We start from the raw sequence: 22,027 nt of genomic DNA on the forward strand, positions 1-22,027 counted from the left end.
TCTGACAGTGAGTGAAGCTCACCAGACACATAAGATGCCTAATAGACACAATGGACAATTGATGGAGTTTAGACATATTCAGTTTTCATAATGTCAAAACATTGGATATACTAATGGACACCCACATTCGCCTCATCATCTCACACCATGTGGTAAAGACTCTGGCCCACGTACCACACAGCGCACAATACAACTATCCTTACTATGTTTACTAATGCGTCTGAGTCATCCTTTGTGTCTGCTGAACAGCTCTGACTGCTCTGAGTGAGGAGCAGTGGCTCTGACTGCTCAATCAGGCAACTTTCAAGCTTTTACGGTTCCTCTATGAAACCAACACTGCCCTCTGGTGGCCATTCTACGCATCTCAGCTTCTGGCTGACAGTCATTTTGACCAGAAAGGCTTGAAGGTTCAACCGCTTCCACAACTGCAGGTGTTATATTCCACTACACATCATCTATCTCTTGATACTTTTAGATAAAAGCAACTACAAGTCAGAGATTTGCGTGGAAAATTTCAGATTTGAAAATGTATGGATGGGAATCAATCAACAGCAACAACAAAATCTGAAATATTTAAGTAGCATACATTGAATGATGCAACAGAAGCTGTCACTCTCAGGTTTAAATCTAAAAATTGTTCCAGCTTAATAGCAACGGCAACTAAGCTGGATTTCTGTAGCTTGCGCAAATGTTCATATTATTGCGCCACTTTCCTGTGAGTCAAGTCTGCAGCCTGAAAACCTAAAACCAGGTCAGAAGGATTAAAAGATGGAGAAACAAAGAATCCGTTGTGTTTATCAGAAGCTAAACTATTTGGTTTCCACACTTTGGCAGCAGTGGCAATAGAAGTACAATGGCTGCTCACATGCATGGGGCGAATCATGTGGAATCTGTCGCCCCCTCCTGGTTGCAACAAAACACGATTATGGGACAGAAAAACTCGAGCTTCATATGGAATTACAACCAAATATAAATAATAAACTATATGTACAATTCAAACTTATTTTTATTTATAAGATAATCATAAAACTGTAGATTAAAGGGGTTCCATATTTTCTTTTAAATCCACTTGCTCTGGAAAAAGCCTTTAATTTGATCACATTTATCTTTATTTATTGAGGCATATTTTAGAAATACTAAATTTCCCACTCTTGATTAAAATGGCTTTGTTTTGATTTCTTTGACTAATGTAAGAAAAAAATCAAGAAAATGTTCAACTTCATAATTATAAATTAAAACATTTGTATTTTTAAATATTTTTTAGCAACTGTTCAGATTTTTCTTGTGAAAATTTCAGATTTTAATCCGATTTTTTATTTATTTATTTGACTGTTCAAAAAGTTGTTGAATTGTTGTTGTTTTTTTATTTCATAAAAATGTCTGAGATTAATCTTAAGATTTCTGATTGTTTTTCAAGCAGCTTTTCGACTTTTGAAACTTTCTGGGATTTTCTGGGGGAAATGAACTCCTTTAATTATTCATTCATTTATTTATTTACACGGGGCCGTAATACGTCGTCGTAGGTTTAAATACTTTCGCCAAAGAGTAAAAACTTTTTGCATGCATTTGGAAATGAACTGGACGAAACAGCTATAATCATGTGCGATAAGTCGGAATCTATTTCTGTTAATTGAGATTTTTTAAAAATCAATTTTAAAAGTACAAAAGAAAAAATGTTAATCTTCTGTCCTGCTGATCCAGACTCCTGTGGCCCAGGAGTAAAAACTGGGCCACAGGAAGGAGACAGGAGAAACTGGTGTGCAGAGTTTGTCCGTCCCCTTTTCTTTGTTCCTCCTTCCTTCACCTGTCAGGTGAGTTCAGTTCCGCCCCCTGCTGCGCCGCCTGCGCCGCGCTGACTCTGACACAGCCGGGAGGCGTGGAGGAAACACCGAGGAAGAGAGGCGATCAATTCACCGCGGGAAGCTTCCCGGCTCGGTTCTACTCATGGCCCGGTTCTAGGAGCTCTACGCGGCTCAACATGTTCTCCTTCCTGCGCTCAGGTGAGTTTCACCTGAACAAACTTTTCTATGCTTTACGGGAAAACCTCCGAGGCGGGTCTCTTCCTGTCATTAGTTTATTTTTATACGTTTATTACAGGAACGGATTAGGTGACGAAGTTCAGGCTCGTTTCCTGTAATAATGTTTTTAAATTGTCTCCGGTTTGCTGTCCGCTGCAGAAAATGTGTTTTTATAGCTCCACTGAGCAACAAAAAGAAGTTTTCAGTCACAAACACCCACATGACAGAACTGCAGTAACTGCTATTATTGAAGTATAAATGTATTGATAAATTATAAGAGATGTTGGATTCCCGTTAGAAAATGTCCATCTGTTATATTTGAGAGTTTATAGTGTCACTCTGTGACGTCATGTGTTTTTGACAACTTGTGATGTTAAAACATAGCCTACTTATATGAATTTTAAATATATGCATGATCTTTTTGTGTTTAATTCAGTTAATTATAATCAAATGTTGGTTTTGGAAACAAGTAGTTTATCTAACTTTATTAAAAGTGTAATGCAATTTTTTTTGTTTTCTTTTAAATCTAAAATCAAAATTAAAAAAATAAACATAAAATCTGAAAGTTTTCTTAAATCAGACTGCGGTGACCAACAGGTGCTAATGTCAAAAATAACTATATATTAAAATAATATCAATATATTTGCTAAATGTTTTAGATCATAGTGTACTTAAATATCCAAATATTGCTCCAAAGTGCTCCAGACCACTAGAGGGAGTGGAGCAACTCAAATTGAAACAGAATGACATACAACGGGACGTCAAAAAGAAAGTTGGTTGAAGAAAAAAATTCTGTGTCATGATTCATGTACTTTTCAAACTTACAGTCTTATACATAACTAAAGAACAGCAGCTTATTTATATAGGTAATATTACGGTCTCCTGACTCCCCCTAGTGGTCTGGAGTACTTCTAACGGTTTGCAGCATTTCTTAATTTCTGTCCTGTTCGCTCTGACTTGATAAGGAAAGTTATGTTTGGATTGGCCAAGTCAACGTCCTGATTAAAATCCATCTGAGATGGGAGCATGACTTCAAACTAACCTTTGATCCCCAAAAACCCTCAAGTTTGGTTTAATTACAACATTTCTGTAGAGAATGGTGAGAGCGGACTTTTATCAGCAAGACAAATATTTAGCTCTGAGCTTTAAACTCTAGCTACCATAAGATAATAAACTCAAAGTTTATTATCTTGCTAAATATTTAGTTTGGACCTATTTAGCTTTCTAACTACATATTTTGGTGGCAAGTTAATTATTTTGTGGTAAAACTTATCTTCGTCACAAATACTTAGCTAGCTCAAAGCTAAATATTTATCTTGCTAACTAAATATTTAAGATTCAAACTAATATTAAAAATGTTGTTTATGCTATTTAGCTTTTGTAACTACATGTTTGGTATTTTTCTAAATATTTACTTATAAAACTAAATATTTTGCTGAAAAATTTAGGTAGCTCATAGCTAAGTATTTAACTAATTTAAAATGTTTAGGTTGAACGAATGGAGACATTGATAGGTTTCTGCAGAACCTGAAGGGAGGGTTGGAGACTTCAGGCTCCAAATGGCATCAGCCCACATGTCCACCGCGGGACGGTGCCAGTTGGGTCCTCAGGCATTGAGGACCCGACTAATTCGTATTTGTTCAGGTTTTGAAGCGGTTCTGTCTGAGGGATTGGGAACTTGTTTGCCCAGTTCAGACTCAGTTCCTTTGTCCTTTAAACATTAAGTTTCTTTAAATTCTTTACATTGCTTCTTGGTGGCTTGTAAAGGAAGAACGCCCCTGTTTCCAGAGACATTGTCACTTAAATAATTACAAAGGAGTGTCATCAATAGGCCTGTCACAGATCATTTGCTGGACAATAAATTGTCTCAGAAGTTATCTAATAAAGGATCATTTTGAGGTTTGGAGAATATTTTCATAATAATATTATACAAATCGCATAATAATGTAAGAACACATTCTAAAAAATCAATAAACTTTAAACTCTAATGAACAAATATACAAAATAAGCAAATAAAACAACACATAAAATGAATTATCTGTAAATAAAATTGTCCTTTAAAAAGGAATAGTTGAGACAAAAGCTCCAAAGTGAAAGCTTTTACAATCCAGTTTTTGGTAGAAAGAGAAAAATGATAAACCATGAGAATGGAAATTATTGAGCTTGTCTTAATCTATTATGTGATTAATTGATTTGTTACTTATTGTGACAGGCGTCGTCCTCAATAACCAATAGATGCACTGTTGAATAAACTGAATAATTTGCCATATTCTGATTTTTTATTTATTTGCCAATGTAAAATTCAACAAATCTTTTTGCAGTAATAGGCATGTCTGTCTTGAAAAAGAGATTTTTAATCTCAATAAATAAAGGCTACATAGATTTTAGCAACGTAATTTTTGGAGCAACACTATTCCTTAGTAAAACATGAATGAATATATAGATGCATAATGTTGAAAATAGTTTTTATTCTGGTGAAAAGTAAAAATATGGAATGAAAATAAATTATAGTTGTTCTGGTGAAATAATGTGACTTTTCTTCTCCCTGACTGAAGAGTTGAGATGAAAAGTTTTTTCTCACGGCTCTGTGTTTGTGTAGAGTTTCGTTTTGTGTGTGCAGTAATTTTTATTCTTGGATTTAAATCCGATTTAATTGCCGGGTTGCTTCCAGGCAGAAATCCCCTGCCTGAGAACATCCACATCCCCTCCCTGCCGCCCAGCGTTCCCCTGGACCCAGAGCCTGATCTGCCAGACCGACAAGGTGATTATCTTTTATGTTAAGCAATGCAAATCCTTAATTTATGATTAAGACGCATCATTTCCACATATTGACGCAAGATGTTGGTATTTACGCAAACTTTCAGATTCTGGAATTTGAAATTTGCTTTGTAAACAAAGTTTTGCTTGCTTACCTTTTGACTGCAACTAATAATTATTTTAGTGAGCATTTATCCTGACAATTAATCAATTAATCGTCAACATCAACACATTCTACTTATTTAGCACTTAAACACTTAGGGCTTTTATACAATATTAGGCATGCATTAAAATATCAAAATAAACGATACATTTAATTCCTTTTTTCAGTAAGAAAATGAAAATGTTATTGCTTGGAAGTTGACGCATCGTTGCGTGGGAGGATTTTTAACTTGAGCTAAAACATGTCAGTTTTAGCCTTTTAACAAACTGTTAACATTTAAATAGACTTTCTGATGAACGTGTTGATGTTTCCGCAGACGACTCTGTGCAAAACCAGGAGAAAGCTGTTATCCAGACCACACACACTCACCGAGGATCGTCCACGCCTTCGGTTTTCCTCCAGAACCGCAGCAATGAACCGGCTCCGACCACGTACTTTGAGCAGAAAGTCCCTGTTCCTGAGGAGGACACTGAGGTAACCTAAACCAGACTGTTTATTTAATTTAAAACCTTGTAAACTTTACAGCTTGTATTCCTGCTATAGAGACTGTTCAGTCTGCGTAAACTCTGGGCCTTCACTGGGCCCGGCTTTCTGATGAGCATTGCCTACCTGGACCCGGGAAACATCGAGTCTGACCTGCAGTCAGGAGCTAAAGCTGGATTTAAGGTAACAGAAAACAAATTCAAAGTTTTTACATCTTCTAATAAAACTGCTGGAAACCAATGAACAGCGTCTTCCTTCAGGAGACACGTGAACGTTGACATTATTTTGTTAAAATGTAAATTTCTAAATTTTGTCAGGTGTGTTAAAATAAAATTCAGTTTTATGAGTACAGTAAAAATATTGAGAAAAAAACAGAATCATTTCTGGAAGAGAAGATATTTTCTGGTGACTTTTTCTACAACCAGTGCATCTGCAGAAAGTTTATATGCAAAAACAGAAAATTAGTTTGGTTATTTAGTCTTATGAGAATAAAGTTTCCAACCCGTTTACATGAGGCAGAGCAGGTATTTATATCAGTCGCATTTCAAATCACTGTTGACATCCTTTTTTCATTTTTATTGTCATTTTCTCATTGTTTAGATGTTTTTCTCATCATTTCCATCATTTTTATTCTTCATATCATTTATTCTAATCATTTTGAAAATCCACATTTTCACTCTCATTATTTTGACTTTTTACTTTTTTTCTTATGTTCTCCTGATTTTCACATTTTTCTCATCGTTCTGATCATTTCCAGCTTTTTTTATTATTTTCTTATAATCTCAACATTTCCACATCATTTTGACTTTCTCTCATTATGTCTGCCATTGTGATTTCTTTTAATCTCATCATTATGATGCATCATTTTGCATTTCACCACCATTTCTTCTAATAATCTTCAGTTCTTTGACATTAAATTTTTTCTCAACATTTTGAGTTTTTTCTCATTTTTATCTGATTAGTTTGCCATTTTCTTTTTGGTTTGATTTTGTCATAATCAAACTTTGTTCTAGTAGCTTTTGTGGGGAAAATATACCTACTATATTTACTTATTATACTTTTTACTTTTACCTGAGTAATTTTATGATTAAGTATTTCTACTCTTACTTGAGTGAATTTTGTGTATTTTCTATCCACTGAATGAAAAACAAAACATGTTTTAATCAAAAATTCACCAGACACACAGTTGCGATTTCTGTTAAAGTTTCAAAAGTATTATTGAAATAAACTGATTTGGAAACATTTTCTTTTGTCTGATTTTGTTGTTTTTTTGTTATTTATGTGAATTATTGTCCTATTGGTCCTTAAAATACCAACATTTCCACTTTATATTTTGGTCTGTCTGATGAGTTTTCTCAATTAAATGATTGATAATTTGATCAGTTACATGAGCAGACTTTTTGCTGTTGCTTGAGTAATTTCTTGGGCATCTTTTTGCTTTCACTTGAGTAAAGTCATGTTGAAGTAGAGCTGCTCTGAGCTGAGTATAGCTCTCTGCTGTTTCTGCTCCCTTCAGCTCCTCTGGGTGTTGCTGCTGGCCACCATCATCGGCCTGCTGCTGCAGCGGCTGGCGGCGCGGCTCGGCGTCGTCACCGGGATGCACTTGGCTGAAGTCTGCAACCGCCAGTACCCCACTGTGAGACAACCACACCCAGTGTGAAAACATTTTAATCAAATTAAAATCTTATACTAAAATGCATTGGCAATTATTTGTTTATAAATAACTATGATTTTTGCTTTATTTGTCCAAGTCTATCCTGTGACTTTTACTGAAAAGCTGACTTTTTAATTAATTCTCCTTTTAATTAATTTATTAAACTTGGCTAAATGCAGCAAGTGTTTTCATGAACATAACTCACTAAATGTACTTTTGACATAACTCATTGCATTTTGTTAAATCTTTTCCAATTGACAACTAAAAAATTGCAGCATTTCTTTTAATAAAGTAAACCTGTAAAACTCTTTTTAAGGGGCATTCAGACCAGCCCTGTTTAGTCCACTTCAATCCACTTCGGTTGCCTAAAAGGTTTGTAACTTGGTTCATCTACAAACCCCCGTCTCCGTTCGTTTAAAGTGAACTCTGGTGCGTTTCCAGTACATATGTGAATGCCAAGCAGACTGGAGACCGCTGATAAAGCAAGAAGTACAGCATGAAGTTTGCCACAGGTTCTGGGTTGGATTTAGGTGTGGACTTTGACTGGGTCGTCCTAAATGATGCTTGTTTGCTTCGTATTTTCTGCCTGCGATGCAGAAATCAAGCGGACTCGCTGACTTCTCCATGTTTTCCATGAAGGTGCCCAGAATCCTGCTGTGGTTGATGGTGGAGGTGGCGATCATCGGCTCCGACATGCAGGAGGTCATCGGCTGCGCCATCGCGTTCAACCTGCTGTCCTCTCGCAGGTGTGGCAGTGTTTTTCAAAGTGGGGGCCACCAGAGGGCGCAAAATATTTATTTTGAACATGTAAAATGTGAGAGAAAAAATAAGAACACAAAAAAATACATGCATCATGATAGAAATTAAATATAAAAACAAAAGCAAAATTTATCCAGATCATAAATGAGTAGGAAGAAGACAAACCTTATTAAATCTTACTCCAATTGTCTCATCTATTGCTATACATATTTACACGTCTCATTTTGAGGAATCTTTTTTTTTCGCCATTAATTATAAAATAACACTGAAAATTTCTCATGTAAAGAGGATTTCCACCACAGATCTCCCAACTAAAATCCGAAGAAATGAGGCAGCATTTATGCTAAGTGAATGTAATAAAACGAGGGGAAAAATTTAAATTCAATGTTTTATTTTATTCCATGGAGCATCGTTTATGGCTATACCGTTTGGTATCCAGAATCGTTTGGTGCTAAAACATAAAAATTGAGCTTCTTCGGTTGCTGTGTGTGTTTTGTTGACAGGATCCCCCTCTGGGCCGGTGTGCTCATCACCATTATCGACACTTTCTTCTTCCTCTTCCTGGATAAGTACGGTACGTAGCACGTCTTCAGACAGTGAAACACACAGCAGAGAGGAAGAGTAAATCAAATCTTTCTGTGTTTTTCTGCAGGCTTGAGGAGGCTGGAGGCCTTTTTTGGTTTGCTAATTACTATTATGGCCATAACATTTGGATATGAGGTACTTTGGACTTTGGTTTGTTTTGATATTTGCACTTTTTCAGCCAATCAGAGCCATGGAATAAATGTACAAAACAAACTTGTAGTTTTCTTATTTTCTGTAGCTGATCATAGTCTTGGTGGATTTAAAGTTTGATCATTCACATCTTATCAACGAGCAATAATGTTTACTTTTTTTTTCCTGACTAGTCCTAATAACAATAATTTTTCAAAATGTAAATACTGTATTTTTAGGAAGGAAATATGTAAGATTCAATATCTAGGAAGCAAAAAATAACTAGGTAAAACTAACTCAAAATAAATGAGACATCTCTTGAATTAGAGATTTTGATTTGTCAAAATTTAAGTGAAGATATCTTGAATTATTATTCTTATTAATCAGATTGTAAATGCAGATGACATAAGTTACCATTTAGGATAATGAAAAGTAGTTGGTTCTATTCAAAACACATGTTTTAATAGTCAGATCAAGTTGATTTTATGCCAAAGCAGCATGGCCACTCTTTATGCATGTGAATGTAAATTCCTCTAGATCTTACAGACACAAGAGTCTTTTAATCCTGGAAATGTTCCTCAGGTGATAGAAGGCCAACTTGGTAACTGTCTTTATGTGACTCTGAATGTTCTGAGTTCATCACTACACCAGGATTTTGGATCTGATTTGTAGTTTGTAGTTTAAATAACTGAAGCTGTGTGCTGATAGTTCCTCTTTAGGTTGTTTTAAACTGGTAAACAATTTAAAACATTTAAATTCAACACCGTTATTCAAATTATGTATGCAACTGTGTGTCATCAGCATAGAAGTGAACATTAATGCTGTGTGTCCCTATTTCATATGGGTTACAAAATTTTTAGATCTAAAATTGTGCCTTGCGGGATGCCATTGTTTACGTTTTAGTTTCCTAAAAGAATATTCTGTCGTTGAGATACGAGTTCAACGACTCAACATCAACATCATTGCCACTAATCTGCCTTATTCTTCCATTTTCACCATTTTATGTCTGATTGTGCCGTACTGTAAACATCAGAAATATTTGCCTACACATGTAAAGTTAATGTAGCTGCTGTGTTGCAGTACGTGACAGTGGCTCCTGACCAAGGCCAGCTGCTGATGGGGATGTTTGTGCCGTACTGCGAAGGCTGCGGGCCGGTTCAGCTCACCCAGGCCGTCGGCGTCGTGGGCGCCGTCATCATGCCTCACAACATTTACCTCCACTCTGCTCTGGTGAAGGTCAGACACCAGCTAAAGTAAAACTCAACACTGTGAAACCTGTAAACACTTCCTGTAATTCCACATAATGGTGCAATATGATGTTTCAGAAATAAATGGAAAGATGCCAATTTTTGTGTGTTTTGATCAAAAGTTTTGGCGTTAGGATGAAATTGGTTTATTTTGTATAACTGCAACGGAAACACTTTTTTTGCATCACACAAATCACATGATCAACAACCGGATGTTTCCATTGGCGCAACTCACGAAGAATAAGATGACAGGAAGTAGTTGGAGGATGATGGCGAAGCTTGTCTTTTAACGACTTAATATGTAAACAAACATATTCATGTTCTGAAATGTACTTTTGCTTTTCTACTTACAACGGCCCTGATACGCCATCGTACACATGAATGCGTTTGTTCATGTAGTAAAACATGCTGTGACATCATCTCCAACTACTTCCTGTCGTCTTCTTCATGATTTGCGCCAGTGGAAACATCCGGTTGTTGATCGTGTGATTTGTGTGATGCAAAATAAATCAAATTCTACAACAGCCTTGATACGCTGTCACGCACGTATGATTTTAATTCCATTTCTTTTTTAATGAAAAACACCACAATTACAAAATTGCATTTTTTTCTAGAAATATTTTTGTGCACATTTGTAAAGGAAATGCAGCTAGTGAGTCTCCATGTCTGCTTTAAAGTCTCGGGAAGTGGATCGCTCGAAGAAGAAAGCAATACAAGAGGCTAACAAGTACTTCTTCATCGAGTCGGCCATTGCTCTGTTTGTCTCGTTCCTCATCAACGTGTTTGTGGTCGCTGTCTTTGCTGAGGCGTTCTACCAGCGCACAAACATCGAGGTGGTGAGTACTCCTGCAGATGTTCTCATCGTCCTAAAGCTGCTTCATATCCAGATGTTCTCTCTGACGGTTTCGTCGTTGTGTTTCAGAATAACGTCTGCAACCAGTCGAGCATTCCTCACTCCAACCTCTTCCCTATGGACAACAAAACTCTGGAGGTGGACATCTATAAAGGGGTTTGTTTGTCATTTTTTCAGTGAACCAGCTCATGTGTGGGGCGAGTTGTGTCAGTTTGTGTGATGGTTTGGTTTCATCGTAACAGGGAGTTGTTCTGGGCTGCTTCTTCGGGCCTGCGGCGCTCTACATATGGGCCGTCGGGATTCTTGCAGCCGGTCAGAGCTCCACCATGACTGGAACCTACTCTGGCCAGTTTGTCATGGAGGTCAGTTGGAGTTACAAGATCAGATGCTTGGCAGAGCAATAAATATTCAATAAATCAATTAATATCATAATAAATTAAAACTAATTCAATGATTTCCATTTGCACGATTTATCAATTTTCTTTTTTTTTTCTCTATTTCTACCAAAAATTTGACGTTAAAAGTCTGCAGTCTGGTGTTTTGTTCTAAAGTGGCGCTTTTCCTTTTGAAGGACAACTTGTTTACAGCGACTTCATAATTCATGTTGTTATTTCTGTTGTTTTGTTTATTTATTTTGGACATTTAGAGTGTCTTCCAGTTTCAGTGCGAAATGTTCATTAGAATTTAAAGAATTAAAAAGATGAAGAACTTGATTTAGCTCTTTAATTAATTCTTAGTCCCGAATTCCTGTGTCTGTGTAAGTGTGCAGAGAGAAAAGAGCAATCATACGACGTCAGACTTCAGATATTCAGAGTTTTATCCAGAGAAAATCAATGCAAGAAGAATGTTACAATAATCATCTCACCTAGAATATCAAAGGTCCAAGACATTACAAAATAGAGACAAAGAACTGAGTAAAAGATAGAAGATGTATCCTCCGGGAAACTCTCACTCAGCACAAAGAGATTCCAACTTCTGCTGTGAAACAAACCATTTTTTATAGACTGCATATTCTCCTCATTTAAATATATGCATTAGGAGGTGTGTTCTTTTCCTTTGTGTGGGCTGTCTCAATGTTAATTTTATTACCTCCTGCTAAAGAGCCCCAAAAGCAGATATACGGCAAACCCTTCTCGTATCAGCCGCTGTCCAGTTTGATATATGATTGCAGCTGCAGCGCTATCTGTGCCTCAAAATGTTTCCACAAGAAAGTAGTTTGTATTTTTAACCAAGCTTGCACACAATGTAATGCTAAATAATGACTATAAGTTTGGATCTAATAAGTAACTAATTAAAACATGCTTAAAGAAATATAGTTAATTCTAATATAGATAAAATTATTTATAAAAAGTTTTAAGATCCTAGTGAACTTTTGAACCATGCTAAGGAATTTGTTAATTGCCTGGCAGACAGACTCTCTGTCTAAAGAGATTCTAGGCCTGTCTTTTCTGTAGAATCCTCCCTAAGAATTTATATAAGTTCAGAGATTCAGCAGTTGTTTTAGTTTGGATCTTTATCTAAATTTATGTGAATGTAGAGTGTACTTTAACTTTCTATGGTATATTTCATATGTATCAAAACTATCCTGTGCAGTATTGTGCTAATTTAAAATATTATTTCAACAAATTTAAAGTTTCTATATCTTTAAGAATGTGTCCTTGCATTATTAGGCCATTATTGCCGTTATATTACTTGAAAATAGTCTCAAAATAACAATATTAACTAATATTATCACAATGACTTCTGAGACAATTTATCATTAGCAACTTTTTATCATTACAGGCCTAATTGACTCCTGGCTTTGATCGGTTGATCTGACTCAGCGTTGTGTTTCTCCATCACTGGGAGAAGTCACAACATAATGATCATTTTAACAAATATGTGAAAAGAAATGTATAAATGTTATTTTCTAATTTGCTTCATCTTGTGTGTAATTTACCATCTAAAACTGCTGGTGATTCCTGTTTCTCAGGGTTTCCTGAACCTGCGCTGGTCACGTTTTGCTCGGGTTTTGCTGACCCGCTCCCTCGCCATCACTCCCACGCTGCTGGTGGCCATTTTTCAGGACGTGCAGCACCTGACGGGCATGAACGACTTCCTCAACGTACTTCAGAGCATGCAGGTTAGACACGGACTCCAACTGCCTCATCTGCTTCCAGTCGAAGAAAGAAACAAACTACATTAAACTAACACTGCAACCAGCGATTGTGTTTTGTTTTATTGCATGAAATTCATTCGCAGCCCTCAAATGGCCCCCTGACCACACTTTGAACCCCCTGATGTAAACTAACAAACAGCACAGACCTCACTCCAGATTTCTTCTCTCCCAGCTGCCGTTCGCCCTCATCCCCATCCTCACCTTCACCAGTCTGCCGTCTCTGATGAACGACTTTGCCAACGGACTGTAAGCGGACCGCTACCGTCGCCATCACTTCCTGCTCCACTTCCTGCTCCACTTCCAGCTCAGCATGTTCGTCTCTCTGCAGGATGTTTAAGATCATGGGAGGGCTGGTGATCCTGTGCGTGTGCGCCATCAACATGTACTTCGTGGTGGTGTACGTGACGGCGCTGAACAGCGTGTGGCTCTACGTGCTCGCTGCCTTCCTCTCCTTGGCGTACCTCACGTTCGTGGGCTACTTGGTGAGATCAGCTTCACTCATTGACCTTTCTGCAAATATAAAACATCAATTCAGAATATTTAAAGTGTTCTGATGAAACTTCAGAGAGAAAGTTTTCTAAAGAAAAGACAAGTTTTCATGTTTTTATTTTATTTATTCCTTATTGCAGTGAAATTCCACTTGATAGATAGATAGATAGATAGATAGATAGATAGATAGATAGATAGATAGATAGATAGATAGATAGATAGATAGATAGATAGATAGATAGATAGATAGATAGATAGATAGATAGATAGATAGATAGATAGATAGATAGATAGATAGATAGATAGATAGATAGATAGATAGATAGATAGATAGATAGATAGATAGATAGATAGATAGATAGATAGATAGATAGATAGATAGATAGATAGATAGATACTTGTGTTTTTTGTAGATATTTATTTTTTTATGTGTTTTATGTCCATGCTCACATGAGAAGTTCAGTGAGTTCAAACTGTAAAAATATAATAAAAACATAAACTAAAAAAACAAAAATAGGTCCAGTGATGAATTAATTTAGAATTAGCTTAAACTCAGTGAGATGAGTTTCTTCAGATTCATCTGATTTTGGATATTTTTTCAAGAGCGTGTGGCAGAATATTTAAATAATCCCAACAAAGCAGTGAAAGCCTTTCATCCTTTCCTCATCTGACTCATCTGACCTTTGACCTGTGCGTGTTGCTGTGCTGCAGGTGTGGCTGTGCCTGATAGCGCTGGGTGTGTCCTGCCTGGATCCGAGCTTCAGGAGAGGAAACGACTCGACCATCCTGATACAGGAGCAGCCGGAGTTCGACACCTGAGCCAGACGTAGATTAAACCGGCCCTTGGATTGTCGGTCAACCCAGAACCGGGTCTCACGCTGACCAGTTGGATGGTGCTAAAGTATTTTTACTAATCTATGATATATGATCTGTTTCATGTTGTTTTTATCTTTATTATGACATGTTAGAAAACTGAAGGACAGTCAATTTTTCTGTTTTTCAGTGCAAAACAGAGCATGAACACAGGACACCTTAGCATGTTGTACTAGCATGTCACTAACACTCGCAGCACTTTCCAAAATTAATCTCGACATTTTGGACTTCTCCACATTTTGTCACTTTACAACCTAAAACTTCAATGTATTTATTCAGATTTTATGCAAATGGGGCCTGAATTGGGAAGCTGAAGGAAAGTTATTTCAAAATGGCATCTATTAAGATCTACTTTTAAATCTTGACAAATATTCTCAGTTGGATTTCAGTCAGGACCATTCTAAAACATGTTCATTTTTACTTTATTTATTTCTGTATTAAACCTCTAAGGGCTTCAAAAAACAGTGGGATTTATATAAATCAAGATGACAATATGATATGCATATTGACTGCTTACTAACTCTGCAACTTTAGGAGGAAATTAGTTGTCAGAAGTTTAAATCAAGTAAAAGAATATGGTTATTGACTTGTGCAAATGCTAAAACACACAGTAAACAAGATTTATGCAAACTTCAAAACACGCAAAAAACAAAATGCTGCAACCACAAGAAATGGAAGCATCTTAAAAGATGTCGGCCATCATAAAAGAGGAATACTTGTGCACATCTTACTTTTCAGATTAAATAAGAAAATAAAAAACTATGCATCATTTCCCTTACCCTTTGCATTTCGGCATAATTTTATGCTGGCCTGCACTGCAAAAACACAAAATCTTACTGAGTATTTTTTGTCTAGTTTTTAGAACAAATATCTTAGTACACTTGAAATAAGACAAACTAACTTGTAGCTTTTCAGCAAGATATAGGAGCTTGTTTTAAATGAATAATTTCTTCATATTGGCACTCGCAGGATATTTCACTAATAACAACACATATTTCCTGTATCATAAGTGCAATATTCTGCAATTAATCTCATACTTAATCTCTATTAAGGACTTATTTACTTAAAACAATCTTCTATTTCTTCTGAAAAGCTATTTTTAAGTTGGTTTTGCCTTATTTCAAGTGTAATAATATATTTGCATTAGAAACTGGAAAGTCTACAAATATGGTAATATTTTGTGTTTTTCCAGTGCATCACAAAATTTAAATAAAAAAATTTGCGGTTGAAATATGACAAAATTTGGAAAACAACAAAGTTTGGTGTCTTTCAGCACATTTTGCATTCTAGCAAGAGGAGCAGTGTTAATCACGTTCATTCTTTTTAAAAAAGAAGAATATTATAATAACTTGAAGGTTTTTGTGGAGAATCTCGCTGCCCTGTGTTTCAATCTTATGTACAAACAGGAAAACCAACAAGATATTGTGTTCATTAAAGGAGCAGAATGCAACTTTTATTTAAAAAAAAATACATATATATTTTTTTACATATTTGTTAAAACTGCCACTATGTTGTGTCAGTAATAAGACAGATTCTGTGATGTAAATTGAGCTCCTACGTCTTTTCCCACTGCTAAATATAAACAACCAATCAGAACCAGGAAGTGGATCTTAGCAATGTCAATCATCCCTCTTTCTGCGGCTAGCATAGCCTGTTGTGAATGCTAGCCGACAGATAAACAACTTTCCTAACAGTGAATTGTTTTTCCGCCATCTGCTCATTTAGCAGCAACTGCTTGAGGTTGATTGACAGTGCTAAGACACTCCTCCTGTTTCTGATTGGTTGTTTTTGTACATTTCTTCAGACTCTAATAGTAGCTCAGGGAAAACGTGGAGGAGATTTATCTTTTCCACATATTGACTCTCTCGTGTTATACTGTCACAACAGTTTTAATAAATATGTACTAAACTTTTTTAAATAAAAGTTACAAACTGTACTTTTAAATGGGGCCCTGAAAGACGAGTGGTATTAAAAATAAGATATTTACATTTAAATATCCTCTTGAGGGAATATTTTTGTCGACTTTCAGAGTTGTTTCCGTTTTTGCCCACAAGGAGGCAGTGCAGAGCACTACAGGGAGACACCATTAACATCTAAACACAGCTTACAACCAACCCAGGAGATTAAAGGGCATGTTTGTGTGTTGGGACAGAAGCTGTGGCTCTTCTTTGTCCAACGTAGCGGGCAGCAGCTGTAGTACTTGGGGTTTTATCCAGAGGTGCTGCTGTTGCACAAATGCTGCGGTGGATCAGCAAACTTTGAGCAACATTGAGCCGAATTCCAGCGTCGAAGGGATTCTGTCTTTACGAGGGAAGGTAGACGAACAGGTTTTCCTCCTGGCATTGAGACGAGAAACTTCTCTTTCTCTTTTACTCTCTCTGTGTCTCTGTGGCTGCCCATCATGGAGGCCGGGTTATGTAAGAGTTCCCACCGCCCCTCTCTGTTTTTGTTTTTCTCAATGAGCCAATGTCTCCCTGCCTAGGCCTCACAGCCGGTCCAGTCCTGTAGGCCCCTTTTCCTGGAAATACAGCCTTAGCAGAGGCCAGTCAGGGGCAGGCCTGCGAGGGTGGAGGGTGGGTGGAGAGGTGGGGGGGTTCTTCCAGCAAATCACATGATTATTCACCCTACAGCCCCAGCCTTACATGAAACTCAGATGCTGCAGCAATATGTTACCAGCTGGGGTTGCATTCAACAAGGCTGAATGTTTGTTGATGCACCACTTGGCCTGTCACCATGACAGATTTTGCTGAATGATAAATTGTTCCAGAAGTTATTGTGATAAATGATAATATTGTCTTTTTGAGATCATTTTCAAGTAATATAAATGGTAATGATGACATAATAGTACAATAATTCATTTTGAAAGATCAATAAGCTTTAAAATCTAATGGGCTGGAAAAGGAGGACATTTTAAATATTAAAAATAAATGAATGAAACAATGAAAACAACTAATAAATAACATACTAATAAATGTTGTTAAATTAATAAATTTAATTATGGACTCTGTAAACAAAAACATCCTTTAAAATATGGAGCTAGTTGAGACTAAAGCACAAGAGTGAAGATTTTTACTATCTAGTTTTCGGTAGAAAGAGAGAAATATCCAAATGAAAATTATTGAGCGTGTCATAATTTATCATGCGATTAATTTATTTATTGCTTATTGTGACAGACCTAGGCTTGAAGTTCATGAAGACGGTGGTTTGGATGCCGGTGGAAAACCACTACAGATGATGAAAGATGTTTGTCTTATTTATCTACGCAGAAAATCTTAAGAGAGATCCGGATAATTTCCATCCCCACTTCCAGCGGTTTAAACTTGGTTTTTGAAACCACTTCCTGATGTTTTATGATTTTATGGAAACAGCGGTTTCTCTTCATTGTTTTTAACTTATTTAAGCACATTTTTATTTTCGATCAAACTGTTATGACTTGAGCATTATTGTGTCACCATGCGGCTGATTTAAACCTCTTATTTCTTTTTCAGATGTTTTTGATAGAATTGAAATACTTTTTTTGCCAAACCTCTTGTTCACACAAATAAATTGTTTTAATAAATTACACTATTGAAAAAAATAATGTGTCACATCTTACTTTATTAATCTCAAAGGGAAATTAAATGTTGTCCAAACTCAAAGAGGTATCCCCAAATAGTAAACTGGAACGATCTCCAGTAGCAGTCAGTCTGGCAGTGAATCTAAAGAAGCTTCTGACTGAAGACTAACATGTCCGGGATGATGCCATCAGGTGTTGGGCAGGACTGCTAATCCACCTCGTTGTGGTTAGAAAGCAGAGAAGAGAGAGGTTGGAGTAGGGGATCTGATTGGTACCATTTCAAATTCAAACTCAAAACTGCTCAAAAAATTGGAATGAAATGTACATAACTCATATTAATGACAATTAATATTTTATTGACACACTGATCTTTCCTGCCAATGACTGTTGGTAGGAGAGATCTCCAGTATCAATCTGAATTAAAGTGAATTTCAAGAAGCCTCTGGCTAAAGACTCTGTTTTCCCAAGACATTCTCATGAAGAGGAATTACGATGAATGTAAGAGATTGTATGAACTTTCTCCTTCTCTCTCTCGCTGCTCTCAGTTCAGGTATTTGAGGTTTTGAGATGCTAATCAGCTGCTCCCAGTTGTAAAAATAACACCTTGTTGCCACAGTTACGGATCATAACAACCGTCGAAAAGCATCGGAGCAAAATCAACAACAATCCTTCCGGAATAATTGTCCCCAAACATGCAGGCTGCCGCTATGCAATCAGCAAACACATTACTTTATTCGATCTGTTTTCCCTGTTTGTAATTTGAGCGTTTAAAATTTTTCTCTCCATAAAGATAAAAACATTTCACACCTCACCTGTACGTTGCTTGTGTTTCAATATTTCTCATCAGAAACCAAGAATGACAGCCAAAAAGAAAGTAAGTAGCTGGCTATATAAAAAATAATGTGGATAGCAATAAACTGTCATACAAGCATTTTACTTGTGGTCATAATTAATTTAGTGGAAATGTTTAATTACATTTTCTTCAATTGCCAAAAACCCAAAACAAACCCACCAGTTTTTTCTGTCATCATTAATTTTATGTTTCATTATTTTTAAGTAAAAAAAAAAAAAATCGAATTACACTTATATTTCAACTTGTTTGTTTTTTCCCACAAAAACTAGAAATACAAGCCAGTGTGTTGTCCCACACAGAAAACGCAGTTCTTTCTGTAGGTTTGCTAGTTTTTATAGTAGGAAATATTGGAAGTTTTAAGTTTGAATCTATTTAAAGAATAGAGGAAAATGTTTAATTTTTCAGTGTTATGGCTAATTGGAGCCAATCAGCAGGGGGTTGGAGGGAGGCCAATTATGATCTCTGGCTGGTTGAAATTCAAAATTTTCTTTTGAATTATTACTTTTGGTTTCTAATCAAAAATAAATTCAAAGAAACCTGAAATTCTTTTTATTTTTAAGTTGAGAAAGCATCTAAATTTAATTTGAAGTGTTTCTTCTTCTTCATAAACTATCATTTGGGAAATTCTTGGTGACTCTAAGCTGGGCTTAATTACGAACCAAACAGAACCAAACATGGAGAAGCAGCATTCAGCTTCTATGCACAACAAATCTGGAACAAACTCCCAGAATACTGCAAAACTGGTGTTTCTCTAAATGAAGGCTAAAAACTCAAATTACCTGTTTACAACTACCTTTTATTCTTAATAAATGAAACATTAATCAATGAATTTGATGTGTATTGATGATTTTTCTGATGACATTTGACAAAATGTAATATTTATTGCATCTTTCTGAATTAGTAACTGTATTATGTATAAACTATGTGAAGCACTTTGTTGCTTTACTAAACTTTTCATCAAGCAATATTTTCACATATCTCGTAAATTTGTTGCTATCTGAGTGTCTAAATCAAAATTTTCTCTGAACTCATTTATAGATTTATTTATAGAATTATATATATTTTCTTGTGCATGATTGCTATTATTTTAGCTATTTATTTTATATTTAGTCATATTTAAATTACTTGTCACACACACAGTTGTGTTTTTCTTGTCACACACACAGTTGTGTTTTTCTTACATACCGGACCCCTAACTCAGAAACAGCAATTCCCCCAATAAGGACCAAGAAATGTCCCCATGAAAACAGTGGTCCCCATAACGTAGACAGGAATAGGTCCCAGCGAGGATATAAAAACCTGGTTCACACACACACACACACGCACACACACACGCACACACACACATGCGCCTACACACCCATATAGATATCCATTAATATAGATATATCTTGAATTGTTTGTCTTTTAGTAAATGTTTGTGCTATATGTCTTTCTTTGTTCTCTTTAAATGTGTAACTTAACCTTTTACATAAAACTGATTTTGATTTATCATTATTTTTATTTTCCTTTTTTGGAATTATCTTGTCAAGTTGTCTGAATTGGATGGTTATACATCATATTTACATTGACTTGTACAAAACTCTAGCATATTATGTTAAATACATTTGAGAGAAATTACCAACATGTCTATTATGTTTTCTCCCCCAAATAACATTTTGTGTTACAAAATGCTTGTTTTCAAATTAAGTTTTAATTTTCCTGTTTGTTTAGAAGGAGCATTCATGTGTGTAAAAGTGTGTTAATTTCCTGATGATGTTGTGAATGGTGGATTTAACAGGTGTGTGATGTTTGAGGTAGCTTGTTTTGATCAGCTTCCCCAGCCTGGGGTCCTCTTCCACAACGCCTGACCCCGTCCAGCCGTCTTCGTCTCCCCTCGGCCCGCCTCGGGCCTAAAAAGCAGGCAGAGATAATGCACTTCAAGTCAGAGTAGTAAACAGCGGCATCAGCTTTAAACCTCCTGACATTTTCCAGCTGTGCGGTCCGTACTTATGCCATGTGTATTTTTACACACATCTGTCAGTGCTGCCTTGAAAAGTCCAACACCAGGAATGCAAACAGCGGGGCCAGTCTTGTTTATGTCTTGCCTTGTGGCTGCTGTGGGCACTGGCAGGGCTCGTGGTGTAGTGGGCTCACACGTGCTTTCAGTGGACTCTGCAGAAACTCTACTTTTCACTCTTTAATCACCTCTGTTTTCATCTATAAAATCTCTTCATGCTCCAAAATTCCAGAAATTATCTGCTTAAAGGTAAAGAAGGAGAGGATGCAACAATGCAACAACACAAATCTTGCCAAAAAGTTTTACTCTGTAGTTTCTATTGCAAACTCTGAAGTACAACAAAATTAACTGACAAACCACTTTTTCAGCAGGGCATATGAACGTGTTGTAAGTCAAAAATACTTCAAATAGATGAAAAAGTACATTGACTATTTTACTTATAAAAATGTATTTTCTAGGTTTTTAGTAAAATAATCTGCCAATGCAACTAGTACTTTTTCATCAACATGAAGGAATTAGTTATTTTAAACAAGCACAGACATCTTGCTGAGAAGCTACATGTAAGTTAGTTTTCTCTTATTTTAAGTGTATTAAGATATTTACACGAGAAACTGGACCAAAAATACTTCACATATTTCTGACTCATTTGTTGTTGTTTTTCTGCTTGGGACTCAAAAAATAACAAAAAACAATGTATAGGAATATAAAAAGAATTTGCTTTTGTATATGATGCAGAGATCGTCATGTTGAGATATCTGCTGCATTGTTGCACAAATGCTTGGGAATGCATTGCCTCATAATAAACCCCCACACCCTCCAGCCTAACTCACTCCAGCCTCTTTTGTTTTCTTTTGTTTTTTCATTTTCTTTTTTGGCAAAACAAGTTACAGTTTCATTTTATGATTGTGTCAATAAAGGAAAGAGAGCGAGAGGAGCATAAAAGGAGCCTGGGGTCATTGGTTTCATTCTGCCCTCTCTTACCTTCCTTGCTCAACTCCGAGAGGCATCCACGAGCCGAACCTCCCTCACTCACAGGGAGGTTCAGAATCGGATACAAAAAAAAAGAAAACTGGACGGATCCTTGTGCTTCGAAATCTGTTACTAGTGTAAGTTATCAACAAACAGACTGTTGCTAAGATCTATGTTATGTATTATATAGATTTAAAAAGTGAATAAAGTTGCATACATTTTTGTGTTTGTGAAATGTTGCTGTGTATGCTTCTTATTTACAGGTTTTGTGTTTTTTGTCCCCCTTTTTTTTAGCAGCTTAAAGTCTCATTACTTTTACTGAATTTATGATATTTTGGTCAGAAGTTTACATGCAATGAGTAAATTATCTGAACTATGTTCTTTCTATGTTGAATTATACCTCTAACTCAAATGTAAGCGAACGCCAACAATAACCTTTGAATAAATGTTTATTCTGGCCTAATTTTGATTTAACATTTCAC

The 22,027-nt window shown here is 36.2% G+C and overlaps 1 protein-coding gene across 2 annotated transcripts; it reads left to right on the forward strand.

Moving 5' to 3' along the window:
* Positions 1 to 1,881: 1,881 nt before the first annotated feature.
* Positions 1,882 to 17,727, forward strand: LOC129376982 (natural resistance-associated macrophage protein 2-like). Of its 2 annotated transcripts, XM_055056700.1 has the most exons (16): positions 1,882 to 2,000; positions 4,690 to 4,779; positions 5,255 to 5,412; positions 5,482 to 5,604; positions 6,938 to 7,057; positions 7,715 to 7,821; positions 8,338 to 8,408; positions 8,487 to 8,554; positions 9,629 to 9,784; positions 10,473 to 10,631; positions 10,718 to 10,804; positions 10,891 to 11,010; positions 12,621 to 12,770; positions 12,979 to 13,052; positions 13,135 to 13,288; positions 14,007 to 17,727. In XM_055056700.1, exons 1-16 carry the CDS (start codon positions 1,979 to 1,981, stop codon positions 14,112 to 14,114), a joined length of 1,767 nt encoding a protein of 588 aa, XP_054912675.1. In that variant the 5' UTR covers positions 1,882 to 1,978; the 3' UTR covers positions 14,115 to 17,727. The 2 variants fall into 2 exon arrangements, with proteins under 2 accessions (XP_054912675.1, XP_054912674.1); XM_055056699.1 differs by lacking the exon at positions 1,882 to 2,000 and having other exon boundaries at positions 4,581 to 4,779.
* The last annotated feature ends 4,300 nt before the right edge of the window (positions 17,728 to 22,027 follow it).

This window comes from Poeciliopsis prolifica, unplaced genomic scaffold, assembly GCF_027474105.1.
Source record: "Poeciliopsis prolifica strain line A6 unplaced genomic scaffold, Auburn_PproV2 SCAFFOLD046, whole genome shotgun sequence".
Taxonomy (NCBI): domain Eukaryota; kingdom Metazoa; phylum Chordata; class Actinopteri; order Cyprinodontiformes; family Poeciliidae; genus Poeciliopsis; species Poeciliopsis prolifica.